Source organism: Porites lutea, chromosome 1 (assembly GCF_958299795.1).
Source record: "Porites lutea chromosome 1, jaPorLute2.1, whole genome shotgun sequence".
NCBI lineage: Eukaryota > Metazoa > Cnidaria > Anthozoa > Scleractinia > Poritidae > Porites > Porites lutea.
In genome coordinates, this window is record NC_133201.1 from 55178650 (window position 1) to 55194621 (window position 15972).

The window sequence follows — 15972 nt, forward strand, 5'->3', positions numbered from 1 at the left end:
ATGCCAGGGTCTTTTCCCGCCCCACCTCCAAAGCCAGGGAAAAGCGCCTGGTTGCTAGTCTAGCCGCGACCTCTCTTTAGCCACTTTTTTGTCCAGTTTTTATTGCCGCGGACCCAGCGTGCTGACAGAAAATAACAGCTGACTTGCAAAAATGATGGCTGTAATAAGATCTACAGGTAAACAAGCAGATTGTTACTGTAAAGGGTGATTTTCACTGACGCGGTTTTGGGTACGCACGTTAGCGCACGTATATTTTAATCACGTAAATAAGGAGCCCATCCCGCGTAAATAAAATAGAGACAAGATAAAGAGGGCTGAGCTTAAACGAGAAGGTGGGCGAAGTTTAACTTTTACGCTTACGAGCGACCTTTCATGCATCGCCTCTATTTTATTTGCGAACATAAATTTTACGCATTTACAGACGTAAAATTACGCGACACTGGAAATCAACCCTAACAATGATCATGTTATGTGCAAAGTTTCAACGGTACATTAAGTACTCCAAACGCCGATTCGATGTAAGATATGCTGGAATTTTTTCGCCCCAGGTCTCTTTGCTTGCCTGCGACGCTCTAAACCCTCTTTGTTATATTTTAGACGAGCGGCTGAGTGCGTGGCTGCCGTGGCATGGGCCGGCTGTAACGTAGGCTATTCTTTGCAGGCTATCATATATTATATTTCTCAACCCAAGCTATAAGCTCCCCCGCCCCACCCCTCAAAATTAAAATGGTCCTGTCCTCGAGAGGAAAAAGGCAGATTTCTGTTTGCAAACAAATCTTTATTCCATTTTGTTTTTTTGCAAAAATCGATGGGATATTTCCAAGTTTGTCAGTTTGTTCAACTCTTGTCAGGTAACCATGCTTTAAACAAGGCCATATCATTCGACAGATCCCATATCAGTCAACCTCGAAGTAAAACTGGAAGTAGCCTGCGGTCCCTCAGCGGCGATGAGCGAGCAGATACGTCTGCCGCTCGCAGGCTAAACTATGACGACTGTGTAAAATAAAGAAACTTTTTTTGCTGTCCAGTGAGGCTTCTCGCTTTGCAGTCTTTTCTGATGCCACCACTTGGTGTGAGAGCTAAGTTTTTCAGCGATAACTTGGTAGTAAGTTACTCCCCCTTTTCGAACGCAAATAAAATAAACAACAAATGGTATGTGAATGCAAAAATCGCGTGTATTTATTTCGAGTTTTTCTGCCGTTGGAAAAAACGCATTTGGCAAGAAAACAAATATTTTAAAAAAGAAGGAAAGTCTGCCATCTGTTATTTAAAACAGCTTGGATTTTCAAATTGGCGCCTCTGGCAACAAGAGTATAGACAAAAAGGGAAATGTGTATCAGCAGGATGGGCTCCTGGTATCAGAGAATTGATAATGAACATCTTAGGATTTTCCGTGACGCTTAAACAACATCTTGAACCTTAAAATCGTGTCCGCTGAAATTAGTTCCAGTGGGGCGTTACTGTAAATTTATGCGGTCACGTGCACAACGTTATGTTGCTACAGGTGATACGAACAATAAGGGGAATATAAACAACCCTATGATTAGTCGTTAGAATAGAAACCTTGACGAATTACTCATTGAATACACGCGGAAACCATGGAGAATGATGTGGACGAAGTCGACGCTAATCCACGTAATCCTAGCAATGTTCGGATTTCAATAACACGGGCATCATTTTCGGAAGAAGAAGACGAACCCAACGACACAGATTTCACTCGAACGCGATCAGATTCAGACAGTAGTATTGACGAGAAAGAAATGGAGAAAATGATGCAGGAAGATGACAACAACGAAAATGAACAGTTACAAAACGGAGTAGGCGGATCAGATGGACAATATGGTGGTTCTTCCGACGTCAAAAACTCAAGGACGTCTGAAGAAGACGAAGTCAGAAAAGCGTTCGAAAATGGCGTGACATTGAGTGAAGATGGTGAATCTTCCTCAGCAAGTCAACGACGTGCAACCCAAGGCGAATCGAGTGAATCACCGGAAAGTCGAAACATGGAAGACTCTCAGGAATCACCCGCGAAAAGTCCAGCTATGGAAATGATTGGAGACCGTGTTCTTATAGAACGTGACGGTAAATTCGAACTGGTCGATGTGAGTGAAATCAAAGCCGAGTACTATGACATGTTAGGGATATCAACTGACACAGCAAATAGTAAGGAGGCCGAAAAAACCGAGAGCGAAGGAACCGCGAGCGATGCATCGGAAAATATTTCAAAGGACATGGTAGAAGAAAAACCTGTACCGAGAGCGAGACCAAAAACAACATCAGTGCACGAACTTCATCGACGAAATGAAAAGAAAAGAACTACTCGAAGTTCTGAAAGAACTCGCAGTCAGAGCGCGAAGGCTGTTCGACAAAAAAACGACGAATATTCTCATATTAAATCTCCATACGCAATGACTGAGCAACAACTCGAAATTAGAAGGAAATGCATGGAAGCGAAACGAAGAAGAGAGAAAGAAGAAGAGGAAAGAGAAAGAGAAGAACAGCAAAGGAGGAGAGAAGATGCAGATAGAGCATTCCAGGTGTGTGTTCAGTAACGTATTACATGTAATTTATAAGTAAACCTAAGTAGAAGCTGTGGGTGCATGCTGATCAGATCTTCTTGAATCGAACATTCGTCAGTACTGTTAACACGACAAGAAATATTGGCTTTTTCATGACGTCCCTGGCATGATTAGTCGCGCAATTTTGGGTGAACTCTTTATAGTTGAAGTATAAAAATCTATTAACACCTGATGTGTCAAGAGTACATTATTCGTTGAATTGTAAGTGTTGAACACTTATTTTGTTGACAAAAACCTTACGTTTATGTTGAATAATCAAATATGCATCAAGATCATTAACCATATGAGGTCCTCAGGTCGTGCTATTTTTTAATGACGTTTTAGGTTGAAACGCTTCATTTTCCTTTGACTGAGTGCCCACTATTTTGAAAAGTTAAGGCAAGAATAGAAATGCATATATTTTTCACCAAAATTTAGTTCAAAATGATTGGCTAAACTTAGCAATACAGTCAACTCCCAATTATTGGGGACACCCTCAATACCGCGGTTTAGTGTCCGTAATAACCAGAGTCCGTAATAACAGGGTGGGAGAAAAAATTCCTTGATATTAGAGGATATTGTACATTGTCTGCAGAACCAATTGCAGTGCAGTTTTTGCATTTAAAGAGCATCAGAACTTTTTTTGCAAATGAAACAAATTGTAACAGAAAAGAAGTTGCATCTCCCTTTTGTTCACCACAACGGTAGTTTCTTAGAAAGATCGTGTTAAACTGGAATCAGAAATATGTTCACTTTTCAACCAAAATGGCAGAGACAAAGAGAAAAAGAGGAAGAAATAAATTATAATTTGAGATAATTCTGCCTAAATGTCAAAAGATGCTGATTGATGTACGTTATAATGATGTGAAGTATATGAAATAATTCTTTTTTGAACTGCGGTTGTAGATGAAAAGTGAAGAATGATCATTTACTGCGATTACCATTCTTCACTTTCACCTACAACCGCAGTTCAAAACTGAATTATTTCATATACTTCACATCATTTCACTCCTCACCGGAGATATGAACTCAATAAATTGACCTCGCTCCCAATGTGTGGCTTCATAGCTCAGTTGGTAGAGCAATGCACCAGTAACGCGGAGGTCACGGGTTCGAATCCCGTTGAAGCCCTGATTTTTTTCAGGCTTCTTCTTTTCAATTGCTTAAATTGGAAAATTTACTGCGATGATCATTCTTCACTTTCGTCTGTTATAATGAGAGTTAGAACAATAAAATAGTGCTGTTGGGACCAAGAGAGGCGTCTGTAAGTCCGTAATAGCGAGATTCCGTAATAGGGGGAGTTTGTTCCAGTCAAATATCTGTTATTTTTCGCCGGGAATTCAGAAGCTGTCTGTATTAGCGATGTTGGACTCCATAATAGCGAGGTGTCTGCAAGGCGTGGGTTGACTGTACCTGGCCACCGAAATTTTCCCCAACATCCCCTGCTAATGCAGTCTGCAGTCAGGAACACTAGATCAGTTCTGCTACCACAGTACCATGGTCTGCAGTCCAGTGAAGGGATATACATGTAAAATATAATTACCTCATTCTTTAATCGACAAATCCCTGCCAACTAAGCCAGTTTAAAATGGGCAGCCATTCTGCTAAACTTATTATTCGGTGACTTTGGGACTACAAACTGGGGTGTGACAGCCCGTTTAACTGCTTGTATTCATAGACGGACCATGGTTTGAAGTGCCTAGGTGGCTAGGTATTCTCAAGTTGCTCCAAATTAAAATGTCATCCAAGGGAGGTCATGCTCATGTGGTGGTACCCAGCAGAAAATGCTTAAAACACAATATATAGATTGTCATGCAGTTCCCTTCAATATCTTTAAAAGTTAAGGAAGCACTGTATACTGTAGCCAATGCTATTTATGAGCTGAGCAAAGTACTGATTTATAAGAACCCTTAACATCCTGAGGACAAGCCTGGCTTGGTAAAACAGCGTGCAAAGGTCATGTCCGATAGCCCAGGCTTGGTGGATTTTGTTGGCGGGCATGTGAATTCTGTTCTGCCTAACAGGCAAGTGAAGTTTTCTGGGGGAGTTCAAATAACAGAAAAACTGTAATCAATTAATTTCATAAAAATTTTTTTGGCTAGTTAAAATGACTTTGGGCTAGTAAATGCTGGCTATTTAATATAGATAACACTTCACTAGAATTAGAGGCTATCTTGCAAATACTGCCATCTCTCCTTGCCATGAGAGACATTTTGCAGGAAAGACATCTGTGCTTCACAACAGAAATTCCATACTCTTGACGTAAAATCTGTCCAGAATCTGGTCAGGAGCTCTGATTGGTTGATGTAGCAGTTGAACTGACTTTTTTCAACTATTGCTTGTGAATGACAGTCAAAAGACAAAAGGCCACAAAACTGAAATGTAAATTCGATGAATGGCCAAAAAACAGTCAATATTAGTAGAATTTATTCTTCTTTAGAAGTATTTGAGTTTTGCTGGAGCTCGCTCCCAGAAGGATGCAAAACTTAACCATAATCGACCAGGAGAAACATAAAAGTGAACAAAGTAACATTTGAACTCCGTGACTACCTGTTTAATATGTAAACATTAATTCATGTCATCAGCATGGAATTTCTGTTGCTGAGACAGGCATCTTGCCTGCGTAATGTCCCTAGCAGCAAGGAGAAATGGCTGATGTATGTGCAGGCTACATGTACCTTTGAGCAAGCTGTAAAACTGACTTTCTTTGCATCCTAGTGTATAGTACTGAATCTTGCCTCTTTTTACAGGCATGGTTGTATGCTAAAGTAGAAGCAGCACATCAGGCCAGGTTAAACCAGCCAGATCCAAGTATAGAAAAACAGAAGAAAGTAGAAAGACTTAAAGAGGCAAATACTGCATATACTGAATGGCTGGAAACGAAAAGAAAACAAGACAAAGCTTTACGAGAAGTGGAAGGGAGGAGAAGAGCTGATGAAGCAGCCCAGTATGCAATTCGAGATCGGCAACTTTGCGATGAAGCTTTTAGAAGGTAACCATGGAAACCTACTACCTGAATCTAATCTATCATAATCTATTCCTAACTTGTAAATATTCCAATCCTGGGGTGGATACTCTGTATGATGGACTTTACAGGGATGCTGCTGAAAGGAGCACAACTTATGTACCCTTATCATGCGTGAGCTATACTAGGTACTTCTAAATGCTGGTAAGGAGAGGGGGAAACCTGCTATTCACTATAAGGTATTAAAATGGGTCTTTTAAAGTAAAGAGATCCACCTGACAGATGGTGTGCATTTTCTGTTAAGCATTTGAAGAGGTTACCAGTAATAATAGCAGAGTTCATTTCCATTGTGTGTTAACCAAAATGCTTCTTTAGTAGGTATTTGAGTTCCTTTTTGGTCTAAAGGGTTATTGTGCAAAAGTGAGGGGTTGAATCTTGGAACAGAGCATTATTGTTAAGACTTGGGGCAGACAAGCTGAGTGGCCAGCACATCAGACTCACGAGTACTCATACAGGTTCCAGTCTCACCCTCATGACACAAGCCTTAAGTAGGTTTTCTCAGTAGTCCAAATTTTCAATCCTCTGTCCTCAGTCTAGTCTTGCTACAAGTCGATCTCTGATAATTTCCTAAAAGTGAGCAAAGCAAGCTTCAATATTGCATGAGGTCGTGCAGTGATCAAGTGAGTGACAAAGTCTGGTGATTGACCTGATTGGTCAATTGATGTTATGTCTGTTACTGGATGTCTGTCAGTCAACCTGTGATGTTATCGGCTATGAAGACTGGAAATGTCATTGGTGGATTGATTATTTGAGTGGAGACCTTTTCACTTGTAAACTATCTAATGCAGCAAATTTGCACTTCTATTATAGAGAAAGATTTACATAATTTTTTCTTTCCCCAGTATTATTGCCTTTTCAGTCCCATCCAAATAATTACTAATGTTTGTCATGTCCATCTTTGTTAGCTTGTTCTAGCCCATTATAGAGCCATGTGTATGTATACAGTTTTGTGAGATTTTTATCTTAAGGCCTGGTTCAAACATCGAATTTCACATGTGCCAAATTTAACTCCTATTTTAGTCGACTGAAATAATTAGACTTGTAAACACGGCAGTTGATTTAATAATTTAAACATCGAATATAATGATGCCGAGTTTAACATCATTTGTTGTAAATATTCCTCATCTCTAAAACAACTTGTTATCCAGTATGGATAATAGTTTCTTAATTCTATAATTAATGTATTATATTTGACATATGTGAAATGCGACGTCTGAATCAAATGTCGCGCCTGTGACAAATCTTCTACTGTTTCAGTTTCAGGTTTGGCAAAGTCGTATTTAATTGAAAAGGTCGAATTTTAGTGATTCAGATGTCGCTTCTCACTTGCAGTTAATCCTTGAGTTAAATTTGGCATATGTGAAATTCAACGTCTGAACTGGGCCTTAGTTATGTGTATGATTATAGTTTATTCTAATGTGTGATTAATGGTAACAGGTGGCTAAGAAAAAAGAAACAAGAAGAAGCAGCTAAAAATGCAGCAAAGAAGAAAAAGAAACAACCAAAACTGAAAAGAAAAGAGCCGCTTCCACTCAACTCACATAAGAACAGGTGAATATGAAACATTGATTAATTGTTTAGAACTGGTTCTCCTAAGTAACATAGCCTGCGTAGCAGGCGTTGAAAGGGGTAGGGGGTAGGGGATAGGGAGGAAGGGAAAGAGGGGAGGGGGATTGGGAAAAGGGAGAGGGGACCCTTCCCTTTTCCCTTTCTCCCTCCCCCTCCCTCTCCCCTTTTAAATTTGTTTTTGCGCCTGTCAGGCAGGCTAAAGTAACAGTTCTTAAACATGACCATGTACCTCCCTAAAAAGGATGCCTATAGTTGATCTTTGCCTTCTCTGACTCTTTATAAAGGGCTATTAACATGATACTGGAATGACTTTCATTCCAGGGGGGAAACTCTGATGTATGGACTAGATACGTATATGCTGCCCTATAGAGTATAGCTTTTGAGGATCTCGATCCTTAAAAGGGTATCATTTTTCCCATTTTGGCATTGTCTTCCCAGTGTGATCCTCTGATAGGGTACTCAAATTGTATCAGCTAAAATACAAGTGTGTAAATGTGCAGCTACATAAGAAACAATTCATCTGTTAGAATGGTGAAAGCAATTTAATAAAGGTTCGTGTAGCTGATAAATTCTTTTCTTTTGTTTTTTCCCTCGAATAGGGAGTCTTTTTCGGGTTTGAGCCTTAAGCCCTGTGCAAACAGACGCAACATTGTTGGCCAACAACTCCCAACACTGTTGGATGTTACATGTTGCGTCCGTTTGTACACCATGTTGTATGTTGTTGGATGTTGTTGCGCGTTGTTGCACAAAGTTTGAAACCCGTCAAACTTTTCAGCCGACAACTCCCAACATTTCTTTTGTTCTGTGATCGCCGAAGCGTAGCGCAACAATGTTGGATCCGTTTGCACAGCTCTTCCAACATTGATGGGGCCACGCACGCTCATTACGCATGGATTACAAAGACTTATGGGTTGTATTCTTCCCTGCAGGTCCCAACAATGTTGGGAGTTGTTGCACCCGTTTGCACGCAGCCTTACTTAGGGTGCCAATTTTTGTTTGTTTCAACTTTAATTAAATTGGGTCGGAGTTTAAGGGCCTGTTTACATGGAGTGGGGGACCTCGGTCTAGTGGGGTTGGTTTCTTTTGTTTTCACGCTCTGAGGGACACAAAACAAAAGAAACTTACCCCACTAGACCGGGGTCCCCCACTCAATCTAAACAGGGTCTAAGACCCTGGGCAGCACAAACACACCTATCAGAAGTTTATGGGAGTGTTTTTTAATAGTATAAAGCCCCGTAGCTAAACGATGGTAGATTCATCACGTGCTCTAGACAGCGACGGCAAACTTACTCAGGGACCCAAAGTACTAAAGTACGCTCAGGTTGTGCACAGTTCTGAATTTCCAGGGTAACATGCATGCATTCGTCATTATCTTGCTTTCTTGTTTCAAGACTCTTAGAAAATATCCTGATTTGTTAATATTGTTCTTCTGTTGGATGCATTACAGATACTACGAGTACTATGGCTACCGAAACACTGTAGTACTCTGATGCCAGCTCAAGAGAGGGTGCCGACAGAATTCTACAGCTTTCCCTTCATGACTAGCATAATATCCTCAAGAAAATGGTTCCTCTGTGAAAACCTCTGCAGATAGCAAATCCAAGTGTGACAGACAAAACACTCTAAATTAAAAGCGACGATTGCGGATGTCTGCTAAAACGTCGAAACAGAATGAAAGAACGAATCTATACAAGAAAATTACAAGAAGATCGTAATTGGGGTTATCGTAAGCCGTTACTCGGCCAAAATGTTATGTGTTAAGTTGTAAAAAGAATTAACCGTGAAAAAAGTTTATACTAATAGCGTTGCCATTTTGAAAGTGTCAAGATAGGTTGCTAAGATTTCTTTGTTTCTTTTCTTGATCCTTTTATTTTTCATCTCGTATTGGTCCTAAGAGACCCTAGATCTGAAACGTGCTTTATAAATTAATTTGTTAGTTTTAAAACAATTTTAAACTATCCTTATATCGTAATGGAAAGAAATTAACCACTGGTGGTGTAAAAGCCAAAATAAGAAATAAAATTACATTTGAGTATTAATTATAAGGCCACACCCCGTTCATAAGTTGTCAGATTCTGTTGCCTTCCACTGAACATGATTTACGGTTGTTTTGCCTGCAAGTCGTTTCGCCAACGTTCTGTTCGCTAACGTATTAAGTCGTTTCGCAAAAGTGCTAGGTCAGTCCCCCAACTTCATTAACCTAATCACTGGCTAAAACAACGAGTTATACACATATGTATTAGACTTTTACGAATTATAGCTGAAAGAGCGAGGTATATACATGTGTAGCGCTCGTTGTGTTTCGTAAGGGAAACGACTTAAGCCGTTTGCGAAAGGGACGATGGCGAAACAACGCGTTGGCGAAATAACCGGTCAACTTTTAAATCAGCTGGGCCCAGTTGTTCGAAAGCGGATTAGCGCTTAACCCGGAGTTAAATTTAACCCGGGTTTCTTTTTCTGGCGTTCAGAAGCATTTTGTCGGGTAATTTTCTCTGTTATCCTTTTAGAGCTTCCAATCATCAACTAGTAGACAAAAAGAATTAAAACTGAAATGCTTTTTAAGCTTTCAAATGTGAATTCAAATCTCGCACTAACCCTGGGTTATCTTAACCGAGCTTTGAACAACTCGGCCCTGAGTATTTTTCACCGGCGTGAAAATATTATAGTAGCCAATCTTCAGTTTGTTGACGGCTGCGTAAGAAACCAGATTCAGTAACATGAAGCAACAAAAGAGCGTTGCTGTTTTTAACGGTAGAATCTTAGCAAATACTGTAATAAATGTAAATTTAAATAATGCTAATTAAACTGGAAAAATTGGTGGCGAGATATGGAGAAAAATCTCAAGATATCTCAAATATGCATATCGTAGAGAGGTCGACTTCTGTCATATTTTCGCCTCCCCTCTCGGTCCTCCCCACCCACCCCTTCCATTCACTCCCGCCAACCAGCTACGCAGGCTAGATTGTTCATTCCTCTTGCCAATCACGGCTGAGTTTTTTGCGTCCCGGTACTGTCTAATCCAGGTGAAACGTCAAACTTTGCTATGGCAATCCTGGTACTGAATAAACTTCGAATTGCGCTAAGCTCCTTTTGGAACAGTTGAGTCCAGTCGCACCAACAATCTCGTAACCAAAGGTTCGGGGCGTGGCTGAAAGGCCGACAGGCGCTATTCCACCATTGTAATAAGACTGCAAAAAAGTCGATTTACCACACCCGTAAATCTTTCCTTTGACTGCATGCGTAACGTGAAAAAATAACACACACACGCAACGTATTTTGCGGTCTAAATTTTTTTAAACAAAATTCATTTACCCGCAAAAATAGCACACTTAAAATTCATTTACCTTCCTTGTAACTGAGTCTCGGAAGAAAGGCTAAGGTAAAGCAAGACAGTAATTGCTTAAAACTTGGTTTAGGTTTAAGTCACCTGCCCGCAAGTCGAATTTTTTTTTGAGCTGTCGCTAGAAGTCCCTCCTGACCTATAAACCAACCAAAACTGACTTACAGAAAGCCTAATTTTCGAGGAGCTGGGCCCAAAACAACAGTGACAACGAAGGCGGCCAAAAAATAATATCACTTTAGTTGCCTTGCTTTACTTGGGATAAGTTGTTTCGGGTTCGGTGTTGATAAACAAAACAGGTGCGGCAAGGTGCTTAAAAGCCTGGTTTTCATATGTCGGGAAAATCCCAGACAATCGGGGCTTTCACTTTTTGCCGACCGTCCCAGATATATCGGATAATCGCCACAATTCTCTCTCTGATTCTCCCGATGAATTTGGCCGGAAATGGAAAGTGTGCCAAAAATTGAAACTTGCGTGATTGGGGGACTGGGAGCCCAGCAATTTGGGGGATTGGTAATGAGAGAAATTGTTGGGAATGATCGCCGACCATCGCAGAAATCTGGGACGCGTCGGGAAAATAGAAACCCTCCCGATTCTCTAGATTTGTTTCCGTCCATCCCAGACGATCGGGGATATTTACGATTTCGAGTTTTCATTAGTCGGCAAAATCTGGGACAGTCGGGAAGCAGTAAAATCCCCGATCGTCTGGGATTTTCCTGACATATGAAAACCAGGCTAAAACTCTCAGACGGCGACCAGATAAGCAGGCGTGCCTTTTGACTTCTTTTCGATCAGTGCAAAGATTTCGTTGATATGGCCACTGCGAGTCTCACGCGCTAGCCTTCTGGCCCTTCGCCAGAGTGAATCAATCCGGCATAGAAGAGCATTTATTAAGCCGAAGAACTAGAAGAGTTTAGGATTCTGACTTCTGACGAAGAGCTAGCGCGCGAAGCGTTAGGCACAATGAAAACTTGATTGATTCATTGATTGATAGATTGAGTAATTATTTACGGCATAAGCAATTACAATACAAATTGTTGAAAAATAAGATGGCTATTTGGGCCTGAAGATGGGTTACTGAAGTGAAAGACCCAATGCGGACTATTACAACTTAACCTAAGACTCCTAGTGCTGGAGCCTACATTGTTTACAAATGGTAAGATTAGCCAGAAAGAAATATTTAGAACTATATAGCTATTAAAAGCATGAATTAATAATTATTTATCCGCCTACCGTTTGGTAACTTCACCGTTGTTTTGTACATAATCAGGAGCCTTTGATGGGCTCCTGACATAATTGGTACTTCTTAGCTTCTGCAATATTCTTCTTTTTCATGTTAGACTAATGTGATTGGCTGGTTATTTTGGGCATCGCGGGTTTGGGCTTAAAAACACGTGACAGAAAACGCGACGTGTTGTCACATGTTGTTTACCATCTTAAACCACGCCACATAAATTTTCGATCCAGAGGAAGTAAGAGTTGTTCTGTCTCACTGATGACAAGATCAAGTGCCAATTTTTACACTTATCCTGGACTAATATAGGGATGTTATTAAATTCGATCCGGCAAAACTCAACTATTGACGGTATCTTTCATGATCTGGTATTACTATACTGGCTCATCGTTTTTATGTAATAATGAAGAACGTTACGAAAAATGTAAGCGCCTTTTCATTCCATTTAGAGCCATTCTTAAAAGGCGGGCTATATTTGGCAGGCTGACCTAAAATTAGCCACGGGAGTAAGCGCCAGTGACTTGCTCGATACTGTTCGCTCAGGGGACAGTATATTGCGTTAAAAATACAAGTCTCTCACTTGTTCTTTTGCCTATTTTCGACATCCGACGGAAACCGAGAAAGCCAGGGCTTGCTCGACGGCTCTTCCCCACACCCAAGAAAGGCGGATAACACAAAATAGGGAGGTGAATTTGAAACCTTAACTGAAGGAAGTTTTATAAATAAACTTCTATTTATTAAAGTTAAAGGGTTGAGAAAGAGATATATAGATATGTATACTCAATATACTGTGTAGGTAAACGCCTGTTTTCCAGCGTATTTATGTTGGCTCGCAATCCAAGCCGGAGCAAAAATAATCACTCCATTGGCCAATCACAACGCTAACACGAACAATTCCCACAAATGAACCAATCAGAACGACTTTAAGCAAATACTTGAAGCTGACACTATAGCGCGGGAAAAGCCTGCAGGTTAGTCAGCGATTACCCTCGGGATTTTGGATGAACTACTGATTGGCTGAGAAACTGGCGCCAATTTTCTTAGCTACTCATATCGTCTAACAGTTCAAAACCAAAACTTTTTCGACAATACATTACGCACGTGAGGAGTATCGAACGTTATCAAAACAGCCGATATTTTTCAGTAGAACAGTAAATCATGTTCGGTTATAAAACCCAAATATCGATCATATCTGTTATTTAGTAGTACTGGCCCAGCATCAAATACACTAACTGTGGAAATCCAGGAGTAAGAAAATAATTATTTTCTTTTTAATCTTATTTTCATCATTTTTTTTGTTTCTGATTAGGTTAGGCACATTCGACATGGTTCATGAGAATTTTATTCACTTTTTGAATTTCCCTGCTAATGACTGCTACTGGGACAAACGGAAACAGCTAGTTATTTTGCGAGTCTCTACCGTAACCACCCAACAGAAATACACTGCGGTTGTTTTGCTCCAACAAATTATCCCTCAACAATCACGTAAATGCCGAACACGAGGAAGTAACATTCAGTAAGTTTGAGAGACAGGACGGAAAATAAATGAATGAAAAAAAGCCGGCCTTTTATGAGGCAAGTTTGCCAGTATTTCGCCTTAAAATTACTTCATTTTATTAAATATATTTATGGCCAAGTTGTTATGGTGCAAACTCTCTCCTTATATGGTGTTTAATGGTTTCTCGGAGAGCACCTTGTTATATATTTTATTAATAGCTGCCAAAAAATGTCCAGTAATAGAAGCAATTCGTATTCGACAGACACATGTTTAAGTCTTGTGATGCTTAATTATAATATCGAAGCTGCAAGATATGAACAAACATAAGATAATCCACATGTTATCGTTTTCATTTTATGAAATAGATGTGGTTGAAAGATTTCTCCCGACATTTAGCTTTCGGAAAGATTGTAATTATCATATCGTGGTTTAAATCTAACGTCCATAACGGCAAGAAATTCATTCTCTTGTTTCTACTAACTTTCTTTGTTTTCCAACGCGGTTTTCCGCTAATTGGGAAAATTTTAAAAAGTACAGTTTTTGTTGCATATTTTGCGCCAGACTTGAAGGCAAATATTTAAGTTAGCCCAGTAAGAGAATTTTTTTTACAAGGAAATAAATATTTTTCCCTCAACGCCGATCTTCCATCTTGTCATACCTTAAAAACATCTTGACACGAGCTTTTATGATGAATTTCCCCATGAAAGTAGTTCAAACGCTGTTCAAAAAGCGTGTATGATTGAAAGTCCCCGGATGTTAAGCAAAACAATAATGGTAAGTTACAAAAAACCCAAAAAACAAAAAATAAAGCAAAAAAATATGTATGAATTATTATCAGTTGCCAATAGTTCAAATATTGGTAAAGAACACGCGAGAGCAGCTGAATGAGCTCTCGCGGCCAGCTGACTTGTCAAAGCATTAGTGCTTTAATTGTTTTTCTTATTGACACACGCTGAAAATGAAAGGAAAGTTTCACCGCAAGCATTTTTTTTGTATTTCTGAAGAACTATAAATAATTTTGTATATCGGAGCGGCAAAAAGAGTTAAAATTTCTTTTTTTAACACGATTTTAAAGTGCGAGGGTTGTGAGGGACTACTTGCTAAACTCGCTAATACCGCGTCGCCAGGTAACGAAAAGCGTTCTTTTGTTTAAGGGATTTAGCTGCAGCTAAAAATAGAAGTGTCGCCTTATTATTCTTCTCTCTCGCGGAATAAATAATGAAACAAGCGTGGCTTGATAACATTGTGAAATGAATGAATAAATTAAGATTTTTTACGTCGTTATTTTTCTACAAAAGCCTCAAAGTTTTGACTGGGTAAGCACCTTATCAGTGACTAGAAATCTTGCTTTATCTAAACCTGTAGGAGGTGTTGTGGTTTACAAGTACATTGCCGCGAGAGTTTAGAATTTATTTTTCAGAGGCGGAGCTGTATAAATCTATTTTTAACTGACCTTTTCAGTAAGCAAACAATACTGAAAGTCTAGCTCATCTGAATAGGTAGCTAAATTTAGAAAAGCCACAAGATTATGAGTGCATCACAGTTTCTATAATAATCATAATCCTTTAATTCTGTTGCATAGATGAGCAGAGTACACCAGGGACAAAGGCGGCATCAGTGGTAAAAGGAGTTTAAACAAGGAAGGCAAGTTCACCGAGTGTACGAGAAAAAATTTGTCTCTAAACAAGACTTTACACGTTCAAGGCATTATTTTATATCTGCACAAACAGCTTTCGCCAGTGATCTTCCAACAAGAACTCGAAATTATCCGCGCATTCGCGGGAAATGGTTTGCAACAGTATTTCGGAAATGAATGAAACAACGGTCCAGTGTGGACGGGCGAGAAGCAACTCCGAACCGATCGTAAGACAAAGGAGAAGAAACTCCATCGTATTAACTCCAGCCGTTTTGAATGAATATGCACGAGGGGAAGAAGATGCAGCACTGTTCAAAAAACAATATGAACAAGCTTACTATAATGTGTATGGTTCAACGACCCCATTCAACAACGTAGCTGCCACAGATATGACTATACCATGGAGCGAGCAAACTGTGTACTCACGATACAGCTCTGACCCGCGACTCAATGCGCTGGGATTCTTCGACCTTCGCAGACGGGCCGCTACACATTGCTGTTCAAATCCGCAAATTGTTTCTCATCCGTAAATCAGTGCTCAGTTTAAACGTTTCTCAGTTTCGAAATGCCGAATGCGGACAACAAAAAAGAGAAATGAGTGGAGTGGGCATTGTAAATTCAGGGGCCTTAACCCAAGTGCATGAAGCAAACAAAAACTAAGCTGGCATTCAAAGTAACTTCTTGGAAAAAGAAACTGCTTTGTTTCGAGTATGGTTTCAGTTTATTTAAACCTTTCGTGCCGATGAAGCCGGAGCAGAAAGATAAATACGCTTGTCCTTTATGAAAGCCACGATTATCTGAAACTCTTTGTAGGTACAGGAGGAAACAAGATGAGTTCCTTTCTTAAGAAATGTTTTTAAATTTATGTTTGTTTTAAGTTAAAGAAATTTCCAACGCTGTCCAGGTCTCGGTTCCTAACAACCGTGGTATTTTTAGCGTAGCTAATTTCGAGAAATTTATCTGCTTTGGTTTGAAGCCGGATAAACTGGCTCATATGGATCCAACATGTCAAATGTAAATAAAACTACGTTGATGGAAGAAATCGTCACTGTAAATAGCTTACTAAATTGGAATAAAAGGTATTTAAGGCAAATGGTACAAAGCGTTTAAGA

The 15972-nt window shown here is 39.8% G+C and overlaps 2 protein-coding genes and 1 non-coding gene across 3 annotated transcripts in view; 2 read left to right on the plus strand and 1 right to left on the minus strand.

The window, feature by feature from the left end:
- Positions 1-15972, minus strand: part of LOC140922259 (ribosome production factor 2 homolog) — a 368864-nt gene that overhangs the window by 224916 nt on the left and 127976 nt on the right. The gene's annotated exons all lie outside the window — the stretch shown is intronic.
- On the plus strand, positions 1483-9976 carry LOC140922102 (uncharacterized). The gene is made up of 4 exons (XM_073372127.1): positions 1483-2537; positions 5309-5550; positions 7021-7134; positions 8600-9976. The coding sequence occupies exons 1-4, from the start codon at positions 1599-1601 to the stop codon at positions 8640-8642; spliced, it is 1338 nt and encodes a 445-aa protein (XP_073228228.1). The 5' UTR covers positions 1483-1598; the 3' UTR covers positions 8643-9976.
- On the plus strand, positions 3617-3689 carry Trnat-agu (transfer RNA threonine (anticodon AGU)). The gene has a single exon. It is a non-coding gene; the product is annotated as a tRNA-Thr (tRNA).

Bases quoted from the DNA above. Each gene is read 5' to 3' on its own strand.
- LOC140922102 (XM_073372127.1), top strand. From the start codon at position 1,599: ATGGAGAATGATGTGGACGAAGTCGACGCTAATCCACGTAATCCTAGC. The intron at 2,538-5,308 runs GTGTGTGTTCAG...CTCTTTTTACAG, and splicing joins ATGCAGATAGAGCATTCCAG to GCATGGTTGTATGCTAAAGT. The intron at 5,551-7,020 runs GTAACCATGGAA...TAATGGTAACAG, and splicing joins TGCGATGAAGCTTTTAGAAG to GTGGCTAAGAAAAAAGAAAC.